Raw genomic sequence first — 21950 nt, forward strand, 5'->3', positions numbered from 1 at the left:
AGTACTCAGATGGAGCCCTTCAGGAATTGGATTGGAGATTACAGCAGAAATTTTTTAAAAAAGAAATCCCCAGAAGGCAACAGCAAAGCACTTCCATACTGCTGCAAAGTAAGTTACATGGCTGCATTCCTGAAGTCATCTGAACTTGTGCTCAATGTTAAGAACTTTGCCTTTTTTAGATCAACTACCACCTTCACAATGAATTGGCCATATGAATCTTTCCCAACAGTTTTCGTTTGTATTTGCAAAGAAGTTATTCGAGTCCACTTTCCAAAGTTTTATACCTCTCAAGTTTAAAATACAAAAGCAGATTAAACAGTTTTATGGTATTTTTAAAGTGGTATTTGGATAACAATTTAAACGGCTTTTTGATTCAAGTTCTTACAAACATGCAAACATACATATAACTCTAAATCTTTACAAAGTATTATTTATAAAATTAAATTTCCTTCTCTGTTTCTTTCTCTCCTCCTCTCCTACTCCATATAAAATTACATGCAACTGCACTGTTAAATCTTTATACAGATTAAGATATTAATCTCAAATTTTTACTGATTAAAAGTTTCTGAAGCCAAGAAAAGCAATATACAGTGTCTATCTGTCTATAGCCATGGATACCATGTACACCTTCCAAGCATTCAGAAGAAAACTAAAGAAATTGGACATAGTTTTGTGGAATGAGTCCTCTCTTCCCATTTAGAGTTCCTTCTAACCAGCCAGGTTCTCGTGAAAGATGCACTAAAGAACACAGAAAAAGAGAAGAAAAATGCATGTTAATTGGGTTAATCCATAATTTATAAAACTTTTCCAAAATTGTTCAACCAATATTTCACATAAACACATTAAAATCAATCTTTGAATCTCCATTTTCCAGGAACACCAATTAATGATAAAGTATAGTGATGGATAGGATATATGGTTGAAATTGTATGAGAGAAGAATCATGTAAGTCTATGGTGGCAAAAAATTAAGAGGAAGAAGGTTCATATTTTCCAACTAACAGAGTTTATTTTATTAAAAGACATAAGCTTTTATAATATTCAGCTGATTTTATCAGATGCACAGTGAACCTGAAGTAGATTCTCACAACAAACATAGAGGAGACAGCACCACAATCCCAAAGATCTACTTACTACTTGATCTACACCAGCAACACGATCACCAAACAAATACATGTACAAGATTAAAGGAATCTACACATACTCTCCATCATATGTGATATATTCCATCATCTGCAAACAATGTAACCTTCTGGATTTTATGTAGAACAAACTGGACAATTTTTCCTCAAGGAATTAATGAACAGAAGTTTGACACCAGGTCTCCAAATGAGGCCAAAGTAATATTGGAAACTGTTTTGGAAAAGCAGGATTAAGTTCACTGCTTAGCAAGAAACTGCTGAACTTGCATATATCTAAAGTTTTTGGCAATCTTAGAACATGTCAATAAACACAATGAGTTTTAAACACATTACTATTATTAATTAGTAATCCATCGGACAGATGCAATCTGTTTTACATGCCATAATCCTAATCTCCAACCTTTTTCCTCATCAGGGATTTACTCTGATTTAAATTTTATATCTGTCTAGCTAGCCATTCTTTTCTTCTTCTTCTATAAAGTTTATTTTTCTCTTTCAAATTCATTCACAAATATACTCTCTTATAATTACTTTTAACATTTATCTATTTATCATTAATCTTTATTGTTCCTTTCTTACAAATATATAGCATACAGTTTGGGTCACTTTCTTGCCATCCCTTATCTCCATCTTATTTTGCTCCTTCTGTCTTCTCAACCTCCCTTCTTTGCTTTCTTCTTTCCTCCTCTCCTTCTTCCTTTCTTTTTCCCCCCTTTCTCCCCCTCCTCCTTTTTTCTCATCCTTACCCTCTCTCCTACACTTAGTTCCCCTCCCTTACTTCCTCTGCTTTATCCTTTCTTCCTTTCCTTCCTCATCCTTCCTCCTTTCCGTTGTTGCCCTTGCTTATTTACTTTCTCTGATGGGTTCTCAGGATGGCATTTCAGCAATCCCAACTTTATATTTTCATACAAAATGCTTTCTCTGTTACATTTTATTTCTAATAATAATTCCACTTGTAACATTTTTTACTTGTATACTTGCAGTTTAATACTTTCTTATTCCCCCCTAATTTAATAATGTGTTGTCCGAGTTATTTGTTTTATACTTTGTTCCTTTCTCTTTCTAACCAATCATAAAATCGCCCCCATATCCTGTAGTACACCGATTCCTCTTTGTCCTTTATTCTAAATGCCAACCTGTTCATTTCTGCACAATATAATATCTTCTTTATTATCTCTCCTTCTAATGGGATTTTATCTGTTTTCCAATTTTGTGCAAATACAATTCTAGCTGCTGTTATTATCTGTACAGTCAAATATGAATCTTCTTTACTATATTTCTCTGGTAGAATACCCAATAAGAATACCTCTGGTCTAAACTCTATGGGCTCATGTATCATTTTCTCTAACCATGTTTGTATTTTAACCCAATAGCTTTTTGCGTCTCTGCAAGTCCACCACATGTGATAATATGATCCTGGCAATTTATGACACTTCCAACATTTGCCTGATTGCATGTGTATTTTATACAACTTCTCTTTATATGCTGTCGCCATTGTTAATTTATAGTTCCTTTCCCATAATTGTTGCCATTTTTCTAGTTCTATTATGTACCTAAAGTTTTTTGCCCATCTTATCATTGTTTCTTTAATGTCTTCTTCTTTTAAGTTTATTCTGAGTAAGTAACTATACATTTTTTAAATCATTTTTTCATCCGATCCCATGTATCTTATCTAGTTCCGAATTTTCTATGTTAAAACCATACTCATTAACGTCTTTCTCATATCTTGTTTGTATTTGCATTTCTTTAAACCATCCTGTATCAATCCCTTGTTCTTCTAATTCTTTCTTCTGTTTTAGTTCTCCCCTTACTGTTAATATATCTTTATATATAATAACAATTCTCATATTACTAATATTCGGGTGTGTCAAAGCTTCCACCATTGAAAGTCACATTGGTATTTCCATATAATGCTTTTCTTTCACCTTTTCCCATATTATATATAAACCATTTCTTACATAGTGTCTCTGAAAATAACCATGTATTCTGTTTTTCCCATACCATAAAAATGCGTACCGACCCAGTTGCATATCATGTTCCTCCAAAGACAATAACCTCTCAATAATATCCATTCTTTTATCCACGTTAAAGCTGGGTCTATCTAGCCATTCTGATGAAGTGAGCTGCAACTCATGAAAGCTTATGCATTTTAATAAAACATATTAGTTGACAACAGTGATACCAGATTCCTGATAACTAAAATACTTTAAAAAATAACAGAAATATTCAGAATTAGTAGTACTTTCTGACCTTGCAGATCTAAATGGTAAGATAAAAATCAGCGAGCCTAATATATCACAATACTGTTGCAAATCAAAATATTTTAAAATACTTTGAAGTTGGAGCACTTATACTATATTATTTGAAAAATCTAATGATTGCCACTGGACCCTTTTGCTTATAAAGTATTCACTGCACCTCTAAGAGAGATTTGGAGCATGACTCAAATTTTCCAGTTATATTTAAGATATTAAAGCTAAGTTATTAAAAGACTTGAAAAAGACAACAGTTCAAGCACTTTAAATACCCAGCAAAAATGAATTATAAATGAAATGTCTCAAGAGGAAGCAATTGAGCACTTTTTTCTTTCACTTTGCAAAGTGGAACAGATTCTCTTTTCAGAATAAAATATAACAAGAATAAACTATAGTAGTAGCAGACTGACTTGTAGCTGCTTAAAGAAAAGTCATTGATTTGTCTTGGGATTCTCTTATTTGATGTCATGTTCAAATGCTAATACTGAATAAATAAAGAATAATTTTCCTTTGGTATAATGACACAAACATTATATCAATGGTTGCAAAATCATACATTGAATCTTTCTATGGAATGTATCTTAAAAGAAATTAAAAATGCATAGCAATTGTACTAATCCTGAATAGTGGCGGTATCCAAATTCTCCCTTTTTATTTGTTTCTTTGAACCCAAGTCCAACCCTCAATCCAACCCTCCTCAACAATAATAACAGGTAAACTAGCTAAAAGAGAATGAAGATATTACCTGATTCCGGTCAATACTTTTTATATGAAATATGTTAAGGAAGGGAGAATAAATACAGGAGAGATTAAAAAGAGAGTAGTATATGGAGGAAAAATGGACAGAAGAGAATCTTCCTTTATGGATGTGGTGATTCATGTCAGTCAGTAATTTAATGGTTATATTAAGTGGCTGTTATCGGCAGTATGTCAATTTGATGGATGCACTGTCAGTTTGATATTTTAAGTTATTGGTAGAGCAATAGAAAAGATGCATTATTCTCTCAATTCTTCATTTAAAGACTTATTTAAAGCATATGGAAGTTTAGTGATACATATTAACTGGTTTTGTGGTATCTGAATGAATTCTAAGTAGATGGGCATCCTTTTCTCAAGGACTATTAAAGGACAAATGGTTTTACAGATTTGGTAAATATCAGAGATTAATTAACAATTCTCTTTGATATTAAAATATTCTACTTACTACACTTGAAATTATTAAAAACATATTCATTAAAGGAGCCACTTTATTTTTATCTCTGCTGCTAAGGAATTTTTTGTCGGTAGAAGCAAAGATGTATCTTGGCTTCACTAATATTCAGGCTATGTCTGAGTCCTCTTGTGGCCAAGATAAATAATCTAGTTCATCGTCCTCCAAAACTGAATGATAGCAACACCGCAGTTCTCCTAAATGCAAATGATGCAGTACTGTTATCTCAGACACAAAATGATCTAAAGCAAGATTTACATGTTTACCTGCATATTGTAGTGCATCAGCACTTATGTTTAATTATTCAAGAAAAATCAGACACCCTGTAATTTCCCCTCAGGAAAGCTATTGGAAGGACATTAAATTTGCCTAAGTTAGACTCTTTGGATACTGTGATTTGGCTTCGATTTGACAGCTTGAACCTAAGATTTGACAGTATGTACTAAGCAAGCGTTATAAAATTCTTGTTTGGTAACTAACACCTTTTTGAGAATTTACAGATAGCATGTCATGCTATTAATAAATGCAGGGCACATGTGGATTAGGTCTTCCAAAATGCAGACAAGTCTTGCATTATACAAGCAATGCATTATTCATATCTAGTGCACTATTTTCAGCCAATTTACAGGCCCAACCTTTGTTCAGAACCTAATTGGCTCTTCCAATCTTTTAAAGTGTCCCATCTAAATTCTTAAATAACAAATTTCAAGTCCCACAATCTGTTCCAATTGTGGTCTTGTTCATGAGGCTGGTGGGATCAATACTGAAGCTTATATTTGGACATTCATCCTCTGTTACATGTTAAGTCGATTTCTTTTCTCATGAGCTTTTCTGACTGTTAGTGTTGACTTCATTTAATTCTGGGGTAGGACACTGCATGAAATACTGAAGTGCTATGCTTTTTTGCTTAATACAATCCTGAAGATAGTATATGAATACTTAGGGTTAGCTTTTAAACAACGTGTCCAGGATTAGGAAATCAATCAGATGCCACTGCCAAACTCCAAGATGTATTCCTAGATAGTCATTCACCTTTTTCCAGGTTTGCCAAATCACATGATCCAAATTCAAAGAGTCAAACTTAGGCAAATCCTCCCAACAGCTATATCTCTGGGAAGTTGCAGGGTATCCCATCTGAAACAAAAGATTTTGGCTCTGTGGCGAAGTTGCTCCTGACCCATTTTGCTGTAATGCTTCCTCTATAAAGATGCCGAGCTGCAGATACTAATTCTCAATTTGGCTAGATATCCAGATTACCAGATCCTTTTTATATATAACTGTTACTATGCAATTAATATGATTTTATTGCCATAAACGTGGCTACATTTTTTATGGTTAGCAATATCTGTTATGTTTTGTCCACACCAGTTTAATTATTAGGTTTTACTGTGTTTTTTACTTCCTGTTTTGGAAACTGTGTTTTTGTTTGCTTGTGCCTGATCAATGATTGCAATAAATTTTGTTTGTTTACTTCACCTAATACACTTTAATACACAGATGGGAATAAAACTGTGGATTCCTATGAGCAACAGCTGACTAGAACATAGGACATTAAGAGCTTGTTTTAAAAGTATTTCACCCTCAAAAAGGATGCAGTGGTCTTTTTAAAAGTCAGTGCTTTTTATCTTGCTCTTTAGGCTTGATTCCTTTCATGGTATGAAGAAAATGTCAGAAGACCCAGACCATGTAAGAGAAACTACAGCATGTTCTTTGTTTTTCTTTCACAATATAGAAAAGGCCATTCTATTGATATTCCACATAATTTATACTGCATGGGAATTACTGAAAGGATCCTTCCCATAGCTGATTCAATTCTGTTCAGGGGAAAAAAACTTAAAATAATATACATGTAGATACAATGATGCAGACAGATTTGTGAAGGAAAAGGAAAAGTCTTCTGACTGCGCTATTTTAATTCATCATTGTACATTCTCATATTTTTCTCTCCAGTTGGAACCTCTGGAGGTGATATTTTTATAAGAAAAATCACATATACATATACAAAGTGTCATCCAACATTCAACATTTGCTTGAGTCTACTGAAGCATCATGAAACCCAAGTATCTACTAGCATAAACACTTGCAAATGGTAAGCATAGGTGGAGTAAATGAATTCATGCTGAATGAAGAGCATCAATTAAAATGTATTTGGGTGACAGTAAATTCTCTGGTCAGCACATGAGGGCATGTGTTCATATTACACAAGAAGAGAAGAAAGAGCACATACTTAAGACAGAGTGATTATGTTTGAATTGACTTTGTGATATCAATCAAGTAATACAGAAAGAAACTATTACTGTTATAAAGTGTCTTTATGCCCACAGAAACATGTTTGTCTTATCACTTAAAACATAACAAGTTTTATCCATTTAGAGAAATGCTTTGATTATATAGTGTTTCCATAATACTGGTAAGCAAATCCAGATACTGTCAGAAGAAAAGCAAGCCCATCAGCATAAAAGGCAACAGGCACTCCTAACAAATGAAACACTTTTGCAAGATTAGATGACAAAGAAGTCATCTAAGAAGATGGAAAGATATATCAAAGATGCAACCTTCAAAGAGGATTTACCCTGATATCTTTAACTGGATATAAAGAAGCATGATGTCTCTGTAGAACTTAAAATAAGCAGATCAATTTGAAGCAAAGCTGTCCAATCCTGTCACAATTGAGACAAGAAAGGTGACCTTATCGAAGTCAAAGGGCTGAATGGTTTGAATAATATATTCAACAAAACAAAATAAACGCTCCAAGTTGGGGCTGATAAAGTGATAGATTAGCATATATTATACTGTCCCTTGAGAAACAGAATGTTTTGAAAAATGTTTACATGTGCTGCCAAAAACAACTTTAACGAGAGGTAAAGGCTTTGGGATTTAGGGGGAAAACTGAACTAGAAAACAATATGCATTAGTGGGTAAGTATAGGCAAGCCATGGAGCTAGGCTATCTGAAGGGCTCTACTACTCCAGAGGCAGTATTATTCCAGTTCGGACCGATTTGCCTGAACTGGTAGCTGAAATCGTGGGTGGCCCTGGCTACCCACCCCGGCTCTATGGCAACTCATATAGACACTTTTTAAAGCCAAAGCACATATGCGGAAGGCTGAACCCATGCATGCTCACATTTGTAAGGAATGTAAGTGAATACCACCCCTGTCCTACTCACTTCAATTGGCTGTAATACTCACTTCAATGAGAGAATTCTACTCTGAATCCTGTCTGCCAAAGAATTTTGGTTGGAGGGGTTGAGGAGAAGAGCTTTTCTGCTGTGGTCTTTGCCCTCTAGAATATTCTGCTGCTGGAATAGAAATTGGCCTCCACACTTCTAGTCTTAAACAGCCTTAAAACCTAGCTTTGTCTGCTGACCTGGAATCCTGGTAGAGGTGCTCTATGCTGGGACTGACTGACGTGATACAGAAAAGATCTCCGTCCATCCCCCAATCACCTGTCCTCTGGGTTTTTAGTTCATTATTTAAGCTTACTTTTTGTACTTCTTTTTTAACCTTTTTATCACTTTATCTATCACCACTGCAACAATGAGATGTGTGGCATATAAATTTAATAAATAATAAATAAGAAGGTAAGTTTTCAAAATTGTCTCTAAACACAGGAAAGAACCTATTTCCTACTTTTGGCTTTCCAAGAAGTTTGGCAAGATAAGACTGAGATGATACAATCTATTTCTGGCTTAAGTAATTACCAGATAAAAACCAAGCTGTGTGGACAAGGGATAAATTAAACCACCATGCTAAAAAAAAGCCTGATGCCACAAACGTGTGCTAAATCCTACCTTTCAACAGGCTCAAAAAGTGGCCCTTGGCAATCTATGAAGCACAAGCTTTCTTTTTATTCAGCAATGTAGTTCTGGTAACACAGGGAAACATAACATAGTTTATCCTAGGCTATTAAGGTCTTGCATAAAAACTTCATATGACATTTGGAAAGTCTCTTTGCTTCTGAATCTCATTTGTGACAGCCATCTTTTCCTGAAGGCATTGCTGAAGTAGCTTGAATCAAAGGTTGAAGGCTTTTTGGTGTAATTTTAATGATGTGGAAACAAGTGCAAGGATGCAAACTCCCATTTTCCAAAGGGAGAATTTAAATAGGGCCTTAAATGCATTTCCCTTTCTTCTTTTGAGGAAGAGACACAAGGTCTGACATGCCTGAAAGCATTCTATTAAATTCTTCCTTTGTGAACCACATGTTTCAACAACAATTTTGTACATAGATTTGACTACAGGAGTTTCAACTCACATGCCAAGAAACCACACCTTTAACTAAACTTGCTTTTAAGAGAACTCTTTGAAGCAACTAAATACATATTTAATTCCTCTTTTATTACTTTTGATTCAGAGGCAATCTGTCTATAGGGTAATTTTTGACAAGACTCAACTATAGCATCCATGTTTTCTTAATGGTAAACAGACTAAGAACAGAAGAATAGAAGAAGGAATAATAATAATAGAAAAGGGTATTTTTTAATTTACTATAAGCAAAAATAATACAGTGTGTGGCAAAATGACTAAATGAACTTCACTTATTTCAACCACAGGGTGGATGCATATTTCTGTTTTAAATATGTTTGGTTTTTTCCTCTGCTCCCTTTTCTCTGTTCATGCAGAAAAGTAAATCATTTCCACGTTTTTTTAATCCGCCTTAACTTGTTTAAAAAAATGTAAATACTTTGCCAAGTCTTAGGATGATGAAAAGATTAAGTTCATGAGAAACTTTTCTTATTTCTATTTTTGAGGTAAAAGAATAATGCCCAGTAGGACGTCAGGGACCATATTTGGAAATACAGGGAGAGACTGATTCAAAACAATTTCCTGGGAGATAAATGATAGTAGGTACTTTTTAAATTGGCCAATCTGAGATCACCAGAATCTGAGACCACCACGACAAAAGCAAAATTAGCCTCATGTTTCCATCATTTCTTTAGCCCAGTGGTTCCCAAACTTGGCAACTTTAAGACTACCCAGAGCTGGCTGGAGAATTCTGGGAGTTGAAGTCCACAAGTCTTAAAGTTGCCAAGTTTGGGAACCACTGCCTTAGCCAAAACCATCCTGTCATGGGACCTCAGCTGACTCTCCAAGCAACAACTCATGAAGTCAGTCAGGAATGGGAAAATCTATTGAACCTTGTGCTTTGATATGGCCTATAGGCTAATCAATAAAGCTATAATCTTATCTAATCTATTACCTCAGAGTAGGCACCCACTTGGAGCACAAAGCAATTCTGAGATATACCGGTAATAGTTTGGGCACTGATATAATGTAACAGATATTGGACAAGTATGGTTAGTCACAAAATATTCTTTATCAGGAAGAATTTTTCTCCCCTTAATGCTCACTACCACCCTGCCTTTTTTCTCATTATAAAATTACCAATGTGCTATAGCTTGCATTCAGGATTTTACATTTTAAAAAAAGAGAGGCATGCAAACAGTTGATGTGTAATTCATTACTGTTTCTGCTGCTATCCACCAGTTAACAACTGCCAAAAAGGGAATTAAGTCTACAGATATAGAAGTGTTAGCTTTCTCTTGTATTTGAGCCAATTGCCATCTTTTCTGGCAGAAGACAAGTATAACAAAGGCATGTAGCTTCTTTGGAAAAAAAGAAGCATCATAATATATGATTGCCCTATGTTACAGAAGCACCTTCTTCAGTTGCAAGCTGAATGATGTAAGTTGGAAATGCCACCTTTAAGACAATGGATGAACATTTGAATTAAGAGTTGCTGCTTGTGGTTAGTAGATCAAGTCATCCTGGATGTTTGTTTTCTCTTATGAAATGTTTTCTTTTTGCAACACAAAAAAATAAAATCTTCTATGACAAAATAAAAGTACCGTATATACTCGAGTATAGGCCGACCCGAATATAAGCTGAGGCACCTAATTTTACCACAAAAAACTGGAAAAGTTATTGACTCGAGTATAAGCCTAGGGTGGGAAATGCAGCAGCTACCGGTAAATTTCAAAAATAAAAATAGATACCAATAATGTTTTTGAATATTTATTTCAAAGAAAAACAGTAAACTAGCGGTGTATTCAATGAAATACTTCACTCACCTCATGATGCTGATGTCCCGCTGTGATGATGATGTCCCGTGCAGCCGCGGGAGCGATGTCCCGCCTCCTATGACACACGGCACAGTGATTCCTATCATTGGATCACTGTACCAGAGGAGGTGGGACATCGCTATGTGGCTGCTTGCCATAACAAGGAGGAGGTGGGACATCGTTGCAGAGCGGCAGGAGGGGGAGGAAGGGGAATCGTAAGACAGCCCTGCATTACATTAGAACGTGAGGAGGGGGGATGGTGCGGTGCGCGCTGCGCGGCAAACTGACACAGAGGGAGGGGAAACTCACAGGGGCACTGGGCCATTCACGAGTGTCACCCAGCGGCATGGCCCCGCCCCTTTTTCTCCTCCATTTCGGGCAAATTTTTCACTGACTCGAGTATAAGCCGAGGCGGCTTTTTTCAGCCCAAAATGTGGGCTGGAAAACTCGGCTTATACTTGAGTATATACGGTAGAACTACCCACACAGGACATTCTTATTGCTTCTGGGATAAATGCTAAGTCAACTCAGTATTTAGAAACATAAACTGACTTTAAACTTAGATAAAATGCTATTTTGCTTGATTGATAGATTGAAAATACTTATACAGCTGCCAAACTCACTCACACACACTCTCTCTCCCTCTCCCTCTCTCTCTCTCTCTCTCTCTCTCTCTCACACACACACACACACACACATACACACACACGTATAAAAATAAACAAAATATAATAAACCCTGTAAAACAACTAACAAGTCACAAGACTAATGCATTCAATTGGGGGACACGAGTTATTTCACACCTTACAGGATATCAACATCCTAATCCACATCCTGAAGGACCATCTAGGTTTTCAAGGACTTCCTAAAGACTAGGAAGGTCAAAACTAGTCAATCTCAGGGTGTAACACTGTTCCACAGGACAGGTACCATAATGGAGCAGGCATGCCATATGGTCCCATCAGATTATACTGTTTCAAGAAGGGGACCTGGATCATATCTCCTCTGTAGCGTGTGGGACTTGGCAAGAAACAACTGGAGATGGTTCTGCAAATGTTATTGAAATGAAATTAGTTAAACCAGCTAACCAACCATATCTTGGATTCCAAAATTCTTGATAGTGAAACTAAAACAAAAAATAAGTACATAGAGCTTTCTTAAGCATTTATAGCCCTCTACAAACATTCTTCTTATATATACACCCTAACAGACTTTCCTATATTTATGAAAGCCTGGGATGCATTTTTTTTAAGGAAACCACATCTTTGCTCATACCTATGCTCTAATAAAGCTATAAAAATATATTACTTTAGATTGACCTAAAGATCTTCCATATTACCATCATCAACCCACTTCTTGTCTATGGAGATTCTCAATTATCTATTTTAGCACTCAAAGAGTGCTAACAACCAGGCCAACTGCAAAGAATAATTCTTCCATTCTCTACCATTCAGCAAGAACTGAAGAAGCTTCTTGGATGAGAAATAAAACATCTTCAAGGAAAAACAAAGAAAGTCCAATTGACTTGAAAAAGCATCTTTGGGACAATCTACTCCTTCTTTCTTAATACTGTGAAATAATCAATTTATTCTTTTCATAGTACCTGAAAGCCACTTTATAGTAAATACCTGCTTTCTTGTTCTGAATAAGTTTAACATAGGAAAACAATTATTTTGAAAAGTCGTTGAAAAGCGTATTCTGTTTTGGTTCCATTTTTTTTCTTTACTCAAATTCAAGGTATTTTTTTCATTCTATGAAAGAGTGGGATTTGAGAGGTACAACTCAATGTTGTATAAAAGGAATCCTAAGTGAGCATGTACATATCACAACAAGAGGTAACTTGGAGTTGATAGAAAATATTAGAACTACAAGACTTCCAATGAACAACTGTAGAACTGGCCTTGGAATCTGGGAAGGGAGTAATGAACCATTAAGGGAAAAATATAACAATTCAGCTCTGAGAACATGGAAAGCATGCGAAAGAAACTCTTAAAATAATTTAAATAACAAAATAATTTAAATAAAATAATAAGAAAAATAATTCCTAAATTTATAGGATTTCAAATAAAGTCCTTGATTTAGTTCAAAATAATATGGCTTTTTACTTTCTATTATTCTATTTTTTAACTATAATGTGCATTCCTGAAATCCAGGAATTCTGTTTCTTGACCTTATCGCCATCAAAGGATCAACAGAGATGTTCTTTAATCTGGTTCATTCAACATGACTGAATTTGTACCGTGGATTTCTCATTATAGTCTATGTAGTGTGAGAAGCGAGTCCACACTTTCCCAAACCTAGTTCTTAAATATTATTAAATGTGTAAGATGAAGCCCTATTTATTGAATGAATATTGATTTTATCAAAGTACTATTGTATGTTCAAAAATGTAGTTCATTTTTACAAAGTTTCACTAAATCTTTCCCAAATTAGTATCTTACAGATATTTTGCTTCAGAAGCTCTTCGGATTTCCATTTTAGTGTGGCTAATAATTAGAAATCTACGGATTAAGAGGGCTAGATTACGAAAAACTGCTGTAGGTTAAAAGGAAATGTAAATAGAAAAACTGCATCCTTACAAAGTATTTTTACAATGTAGCAACAAAGTAAGAGGTAAAACCATGGCTAATATGGATCTCCAATTAAATTCTTTTTATCTCTCAAGTTCTACTTTGATCCACCGGCCATTGCATGAAAAAAATCCTTATGTTCCCTTAAATGTTAAAAAAAGATTAAATCCAAGCTGTGCACAGATTGTCTTAATGCGATTTTTTTTTAAGCTTCACCAGACATTGGCTCAGGAACACATATGCTTACAATGGATGCTGCATGTATTGCGCCAATCACCATTTAGGGAGACCATGTGATATTGCATGTCCACTTTCTAAAAGATGGGTTTATTTGTAGGATTATAAAAGTGATAACTACTTACCATCTTCAAAAACTGCACCGGTTTGAAAAGACAGCTCAGAACTATGCTCTGCTTCACATGGATATACTGCCCTGGCTTTTCTATTGACAATGTTGGGGGAGAAAAGTTGCACAATTATTTACAAGCCCTCAGTTTTACATGACAATAAAAGGAAATAATGATTCTAGTCATACAAGAAAAGAGCCATCGTCAGTGTGTATGTGTGTGTATTTATCTACAAAAACAATAATCAGCAGTTAATGCAGAAGATGCAAGACCAGCGCAAGAAACCTATGGTTCAAAGACTTCATCTACCTATGAATGCATTTCTTGGTCTGCTGAAATTGTCAGTGCATTTTCTGTCGGCTAATCAATAATCCTATTTGTTTCAAGTGTCATTTGAAACATGGAATTGCTGCTGTCTCAATTGATGGTAGTGTTAAATTTTTTATTCAGGAGAGAATTAATGTTTTGAGTGAAGCATGGGCTTCACTCATGCTATGCACATCTTTCAGCATTATTCATCCATTTTCTTTTATGGATTTGCCCATAATTAGCTTTCCCTAAAGCAAATGACGAAGGATGCAGGAGCCTGTTTACTGAAAGTCAATAAAATTATTTCTACATTTTAGTTGGCATAGTTGTAGTTGCATAGTTTTTTGATACTAACTGTAGCTAAAAATCAAATTTGTATTAAAGACTGATTAGGATATACTCACTGTAGCACTTGACACATTAAATAAAAATAGCATTTTGGCTGTTAAGCATGAAGAAACTGAAAACCATTATAATCATTTTCTCTTAAAATTATAACTGTCATATTTATATGAATATAAAAAAACACATCCTAGTACTTGCAAAAGGAACGTTTAAACATATACAGATTTTTCTCATTAAATATATGAAGTCACTCTACAGGCAGTGCTCACTTAACAACCAGTGTTCCAATTGGCAAGAGTAATTATGACTGGTTCTTGAGGTTCTGGCTCATATGGTCATGTGATAACAATCTGGGTAATCGGCACCCACCTCTTGATTATAATATTGCAATACCTTGTGGTCATGCAACCATAATTTGCAACATTCCCTGCCAGTTTCCCACCAAGTCAATGGGACAGCTGGCTGGAAGTCAGAAGTTGCAATCGATTAATGCAGTCCTTGCTTAATAATGGTAACTGAGGATTGCCATAACTGCTGTCACTGAGCAGCAGGGTCACGTGACACCTGAGTTTACAACCATATCATTTAATACTGGAAATTCCAGTCCTACTTACCATCATTAAGTGAAAACTAAAGTTCATTAATAAAGGGCTAATGAAGATGTTGCCTCATGTTATATTATACTATTCAATTTTTATACCATTTTTCATTTCAGCAATTACCTCCAACTATGGAATTTAAAATGCAACATTTTTAAATCCTTAGCAACATTTGGTAAAATTTATTTGATCTCATTATTTTTCTGTCGTAACAAAATAAAGTTATGTGACGCCTCCTTATTTTATCTATAAGAAAGAATTTTTTGGGGGAAATATTCCATTATTTTCCCATTCCCATTCTGAAATGAGACTGGTATACAATTCAGTATTCTCACCCTCCTTTCTCAGTCCTGCATACTACGGGGCATGACTTCCATATATATATTTTTACTAAGACATGACTGATCAGAGGGCTTTTCAGTGGACTGGCTGGGAAATTACAAGCAAATTATAGTATTTAATATATTATTGACCCTGAGAGAGAGAAAAAAAATCATTCAATGTGACCAGAGTTGAATCTTGTCCTTAAAGTCTATGCCTATTCCGCTTTGAATTATGAATGGGAACATATTATGACTATAAACAGTTTAACTATCAAAGAACAATTATGTTCATACTAATTGTTAGAACAGAAAAGAGCAATCCTGTTTCTGTTATGTAATAAGAGATAAAGTACAGTGGAAAAAAAATTAATATGCCAGTATTACCTTCCAACTGGTCTGTCAGTCTCTGTAGCAGAGGACGGAAATAAAAATGATAGGTTTGTTGTGACTGGACTTTGTGCCGTAGTTGACTTTAGATTTATCCAGGAAACCATTGATGAATGAACCTCACTGGATCTGAAATAATTTCATGCGAATAATTAATTATTTTAATGCAACCTCTAGTTAGTTCTAAAATCTGTAAAATCAATGATATTATAAACTTCAGTCATTATGATATGGGTTCTTAAACATCTACTGTGTTTCCCCCGAAAATAAGACAGGGTCTTATTTTCTTTTGCCCCACGAAATATGGCCTTGGGCTTATTATAGTGGGAGGGCTTATTGTTTTGGGGTTGCCGGGCAGTTGCTCCCTTGCGAACTGGCTCCGGAAGAACTGGGCAAAGCAGCCATGAGGTGACCCCCTCTCCAGCCAGGCAGAGCGCCACTCACTGACCTAGGAGTATCCCTAAGGTGCCAAGGCACGTGGCACTCTGCCCGCTCCCCTGTTCCCGCAGCTTTACACATTTGGGATACCCCCTAGGTCAGTGCATGGAGCTCTGCTCGGCTGGAAAGGGGGATTGCGCAAGCGCCTGTTCTGCCCCTGCTGCGCTCAGAGCATAACTTCTTCTCCAGTTTTCCAAACTCCAAAACTCGGCTGCTGAGTCTTCCAGCAGCAGCCGCTCTAGGAGTGCGCTCTATGGTGTAGGCTGGATGGTGGAAGACTCTCTGTCTGGCCAGGCAGAACGCCACTCCCCAACCTAGAGGTGTCCTGAAGGCACCAAGCAATGTGAGCGCCTTCCCCCCAGCTCCCGCAGCTTGACGCCTTCGGGATACGGCTAGGTCGGTGAGCAGTGCTCTGCCTGGCTGGAGGGGTGGGTTGTCCAGGGGGCTTATTTTCAGGGGTGGGCTTATATTTTTGTCCACGAGAAAAATGTGGCAAGGGGTTAGTTTCAGGACAGGTCGTATTTTCGGGTGAACACGGTATCAAACTTCTTTTAGCTTGGCTTTATGAAATATTTAACCTTGTTAGACTAGTGAGAAAAGTATGTTTCCAGATATATATGAGAAGTTCAGGGAAAAGTCAAAATGGCAAGTGTGCCCTCAAGCTTTTTATTGTATTTAATTATTTTTATTTTATTCTATTCTATTTTTATTTTACTTCCTATTCTATTTTTATTTTACTTCTTATGTAATGTTCATAATTAACAATAAGCCAAAGAATACCCTTATTTTTTTTTGGGGGGGGAAGTATTGTGAAATCATTTGGTATGAAAAGAGTCTGTCTGCTGTCAAATATTTATTAGAAAAAATACCCCCACTTCCCTTTTAAAATAGAAGATTGAGATTCAGCAATTAAAAAAAGTAAATTGTTCCTATACTTGGCTTATGAATTGGTAATTCATGAAGATAAATATTATAATAAAGTAAAGTATTAAACAGCAATATGGTAGCTTATATGAAAAAAATAGTAATTAAGGATGAATGTGAAAAACTATTAAAGAAGAAAAGATTATTTGCTGGTCATTTTTCTTTGACAAGGAGAAATTATAAGGTATAATTCCATTTTCAAAAGGACAACTTGGAAACTTGACAAAATTAAATTAGACTCTTAACTGATATTCAACAACTAAATACTGGAAAAGAAAGTTTATTGGATATTATCTGACTTGTTGCCAAGGTAACTTTGCTAAATAGAATTCCTTTATCTCAAGAATCAGTGAGCAAGGAATGCAGAAGACAAAGGCCAAGGAAAGATTTTACACCAACTTTTGGGCAAGTGTATTTTGTTCCACAGAACAGCATAACCTCTCTTTGTTTACAGGAGGCACACAATTCCACAATTCTATTAAACCTGAATAAAGAAACAAAGATGTAAATGTTTCTTGCATGTGAAGTATTTTACATTGTGTGGGAACATATGCTGTCAAATAAAATAATAAATACATAAATAAGATAATGACTTTTCTTTAACCAATATTACTTGGGTAATAATTGGATTTTATATTTTAATGTCAGTGGCTATTTATTTTGATTAAAGAAAAAATTAAGACAGACAAAAATCAAAATATGCATGTATCTACAGTATGATCTTTGCAGTAGCATATTGTTGATAAATTCCAGATATACTAACATGACAATATTTCATACCTATTTCTTAATCTATTTAAGCATAGAGATGGATGGATCGAGTACAGACAGAAAGATCGATAAACAGACACTAACTAGTACGAATATAGTATACAGCTAAAGCTGAAACCAATTCAATAAGGACTTTCTTACCCATAAAACACAATAAAACTTTATAAGACCAAGAAATAATAAAAAATATCTAAAATTAATATAAAGTTGATGTATATTATTGGGTATCCTTCTTGAGAAGTTTGAAAAAGTTAAACATTTTAATTCTGTTAAAAAATAAAGATACAATTATTTATTTTATCTAGTTATACATTTATTTATCATAGCAAACTACTGATTACTTATTTTTCCAATCTTCATATCTTAAATTTCAACTTAATCATGGAAAGGGCATATATTGAGAACTAGCTGGATATCAGTGCTTAGTGACAAGACTATGTGATCAGGCAATGCAGCAGAAATCCGGTTCACTCCAGTTCAATCCATTGGCTCAGTGGTGGTGAGGGATAGAAACTCATAAGGGAATATCGCTCCCGCCACCTTGAGTTCAGAAGCAGTTCCATAGGTGGAGCCATAGACATTTTGGTGAGATACGACCGTTTAGTGCTGTCAGGAGCCCCAGACCGCTCCTGAGTGAAGGAGTAGAATGTCTGCAGTTTGACTGAGGTAACGGAATGTGAGACAACTGGCAGTTGGAACAGAGTTCTTTTCCGGTGGGGAGAGGGAGTACAATGTCTAACTCCTTAGCATCCGAGGGTGTTAATTACTGTATAAGAAATACTAATGATCTGATGGTCATTTCAAAAATCCTTTCTTAGCAAGCACCAAGAAGCCAAGAGGAACATCCATGCCAAATTTCAAGTTTGTAGCTTTGGGGTTCTGGAGATTTCTTGATGAGTGTACTTGCTTTTTGTTTTGCATGTGTGTGTGTGTGTGTGAGAGAGAGAGAGGGGGGGGGGGGAGAGGAGATGATTAAAAACTGCTCTATATAATCTATTAACTAGATATGATATAAAAATATAAGATGTATTGTATATAAATTCGTATTTTAAAAACGGTTCTTCAGTAATGAACGAAAAAAGGTAGGGAAATGCTTCTAGGTATACTTCAAAGGGCAAGAATGGGGTTTTGGAGAACATACTTTTAACAACAGTACATCGGTTTATAACTTTTATTTTTTAAAAATTATTCAAGGACACTGTATCAGTGCTGTCAGAAGACGTTTCCATGGTTATGTGGCCATCATGACTTCGCAGAGCACTGTACCTTCCCAAAAAAGTGGTACCAAAAACTAGCTTCAGCACAATAATTATTCACTAGCATTAATAAAAATGAAAAAGGAAAACAGAGTTGTAATGATAATGTAATTATAATTTCTTTAAAAAATGCTTTTTCACCTTCTGCTAAGACAGAAGTGCTGATGGTAAAGAAGAACTAGAATAGAGGGCTAAGGTTCAGCCTGATTTAAAAGGGTTATACATCTGGAAACAGCAGGTTCACAATCTGGGAATTGACTTGATTTCAGTTGTCATTGGACTCAAGGTGTCAGCTGGGCACCCTTGCAAAATTCTTTTTGAGCTGATAGCTCAACATTGGTAATGCTTAGTCATGCTAACATCCTTTTTGGATTACTGTTATAGATCCCACAAGGGATTATGCTTGAAAAGTATATGAAAGATAATCGGTGTAAAATGTGAAAAAAAAGGATGTGATCCAACAATCCTAGGAAAACTGATCTAAGATCTGTACTAGGTACTATAATTTTAGGAGCTGGTATTGATCTTTTTAGAGTGCTACAAGACTTAGGACATGCCGAATTAAAGAACTCCCTCTCCTGTTAGTAGCCTGACTCATGTTAAATTGTCCAGAAAAGGCCCTGTTGAATGTTCTCCTTCTGGACAATACCATCATTTCTTCACCATGTTGGAGATAGACCAATTCTGTTCTCCCAAGATAGGGCACGTAAAAGATTTTGTAAACATGAATCTCTTCTATCAAATGTAGACTTCTACAAATTTTACAGCTATTGTTTTCCAAACTGTGCTTGCAATTTATATCCTAGTTTTATATAAAACATTGTTAGGCCACATTGATAATTTTCTTTAAAAAACTTAATATATTCCTTGACTTTCGTCAGTACTGAGTTGAGTTACATAAATTTTCAGCTCTGTGGCAATGACACCTTAAAGAATATTATGTACTGTATGCTAGCTCTTTTATAGCACGTCTGCATGCTTTGTAGTACATTCCATTCAAATGTATGAAACTTGAATTAAGCCACACTGCACAGATCATTGATTTTTTAAATATTTTTTCTTCTAACGTTATTTGATATTGTGTCATTAATTGGTGTATTAAGATACATGGGATTTCATTGTCTTATTTTGAATGACATGAACACTTGTCAAACCAAAATCTGTATATAATATGAGGCACAAAGTTATATTTGCCAAGTATGAATTACACTGACTATAGAGATGGTGGAAGGAGGAGAATGCTTTTTAGAAGGCCTAAAGCATAATCAGATGAGATCTTTATCATAATTGTAATGTAAAATTTTAATACGCAACGAGCTTAGGCAGGTTTTCTTCTGGGTGTTCTGAATGGCAGTAAAAGGTTTACTCCTTTTAAAAGTGAATTGAACTTTTCATGTAAATCTTAACCCAGAATAGAATCTTACCCTGGGCTGCACTACAAAAAAAGTCTATGCAACTGCAAAGTCTTCAATCTTCCACTGTGGCTGTCACTGTGATTCCACTTTCTTCTTTTTCAAATGATTGCACACAGAGGTGAATTTTTAGATTGCATATTACTGGGTGCAGGAAGAAAAAAGCATTGTTCTGCAGGAAATGCTTTATTCCTCCTTAAAAGCTTCATGTTAATCACAAAAATACATTGTGCTTCTCTGTAATTTCAAAAATAGGAACATCCTGACAAAATTTCCTAAATGCAAATTATTAGTAATCAAAACGTTAATGGGACAAAAATTCCTGTGAAAACCTATGGATTAATTAGGACTCAGGTTGAAATATTGAAAGGAACATAAATCCTGGGGATTACATGGATATGTCCATAAAGCTTTCTTGGAAACAATATGGAAGCGATTATCTTAACCTTTGTGGGGGGGGGGAGTAGGAGAGGAGAACTGTACAGTACAGCCCATAACTCTGGATTTTCTGGTGGTCTCTTCTACATGAATTCAACAGGCATAATCCTGCTTAGCTTTTCCAAAACCAGCAAGACCATCTAACTGCTATCTCCTGCTGTGATAATTAGGAATAAAACACGGTATTAAATATATTGCTGAGGGACAGGTGGACTGGACTGAATAGATACATAGAACTTTTACCTTCCTCTGCCAAAGAGATGAGAAATCATGAAGTAAACATGTAACTTTAAGGGGCTCCCCTCTATGTAAGACGATACACTACAAACTTCTAAAAGAACCCAATATAATTTCAGCTACTGTTGACTATCTACATGTTGAAAATGCATGTAATGTAACAAGTCCCTTTTTAAAACAAAATTAAATGTTTTAAAAGAAATTTTGAAGGGACTCTAAGCAATCAAGAATTTGCAATATCATTTTTAATAATTAAATCTAAAGAAATAAGTTAAACTCTGTTGTTTTGAACCTAAAAAGGAACTAATAAAATTGCTTTCCACATTTCTGGTACTTATAAATACTTTTAAGAAAACAAGAAATCTGTACTTTACAAGTTTTTGGTACAGCAGATAGGCTTTCAAACAAAAAAAATAAGTACTTACGAATTACCACTGTCAGTTATGAGATTATTTTTCTCTGTGTCTTGGGGGCTGGTAGGAGCAGCAGTTGTGGGAGACTGAGAAGACAGGGAATCCATGCTACCTGAGCGTGTGTATTCTTTGGCAGGGCTAAGATTGTCACCTGAAAAATAAATATTATTTAACTGCTTCCATTTTTAAAATATAGCATAATTATTATGCAAAATATGTCACCCAACATTCCTCTGAAATCTAACTTTTGTGAAAATAGCAATAGCACTTTGACTTATATAGTGCTTCACAGAGCTTTACAGCCCTCTCTAAGCGGTTTACAGAGTCAGCATTTTGCCCCAATAATCTGGGGCTGCATATCTTGGAAGGCTGGTAAACCTTTAGTCTGGTGAGATTCGAACTCCCATAGTGCAGTCAGCCAGCAGTCAGCAGAAGTAGCCTGCAGTACTGCATTCTAACCACTGCGCTACCATGGCTCTTTAAATGCTTTAAGGATTCCAGTCATTTGAATT

At 35.4% G+C, this 21950-nt stretch overlaps 1 protein-coding gene across 1 annotated transcript in view; it reads right to left on the reverse strand.

Moving 5' to 3' along the window:
- Window positions 1-545: 545 nt before the first annotated feature.
- ARHGAP10 (Rho GTPase activating protein 10) overlaps window positions 546-21950 on the reverse strand; it is a 107670-nt gene continuing 86265 nt past the window's right edge. The window contains 4 exon segments of the mRNA XM_032224074.1: window positions 546-738; window positions 13602-13681; window positions 15547-15678; window positions 21451-21589. Of these exon segments, the coding sequence (XP_032079965.1) occupies window positions 650-738; window positions 13602-13681; window positions 15547-15678; window positions 21451-21589 (440 nt within the window). The 3' untranslated portion in view covers window positions 546-649.

Source organism: Thamnophis elegans, chromosome 9 (genome assembly GCF_009769535.1).
Source record: "Thamnophis elegans isolate rThaEle1 chromosome 9, rThaEle1.pri, whole genome shotgun sequence".
NCBI classification, from domain to species: domain Eukaryota; kingdom Metazoa; phylum Chordata; class Lepidosauria; order Squamata; family Colubridae; genus Thamnophis; species Thamnophis elegans.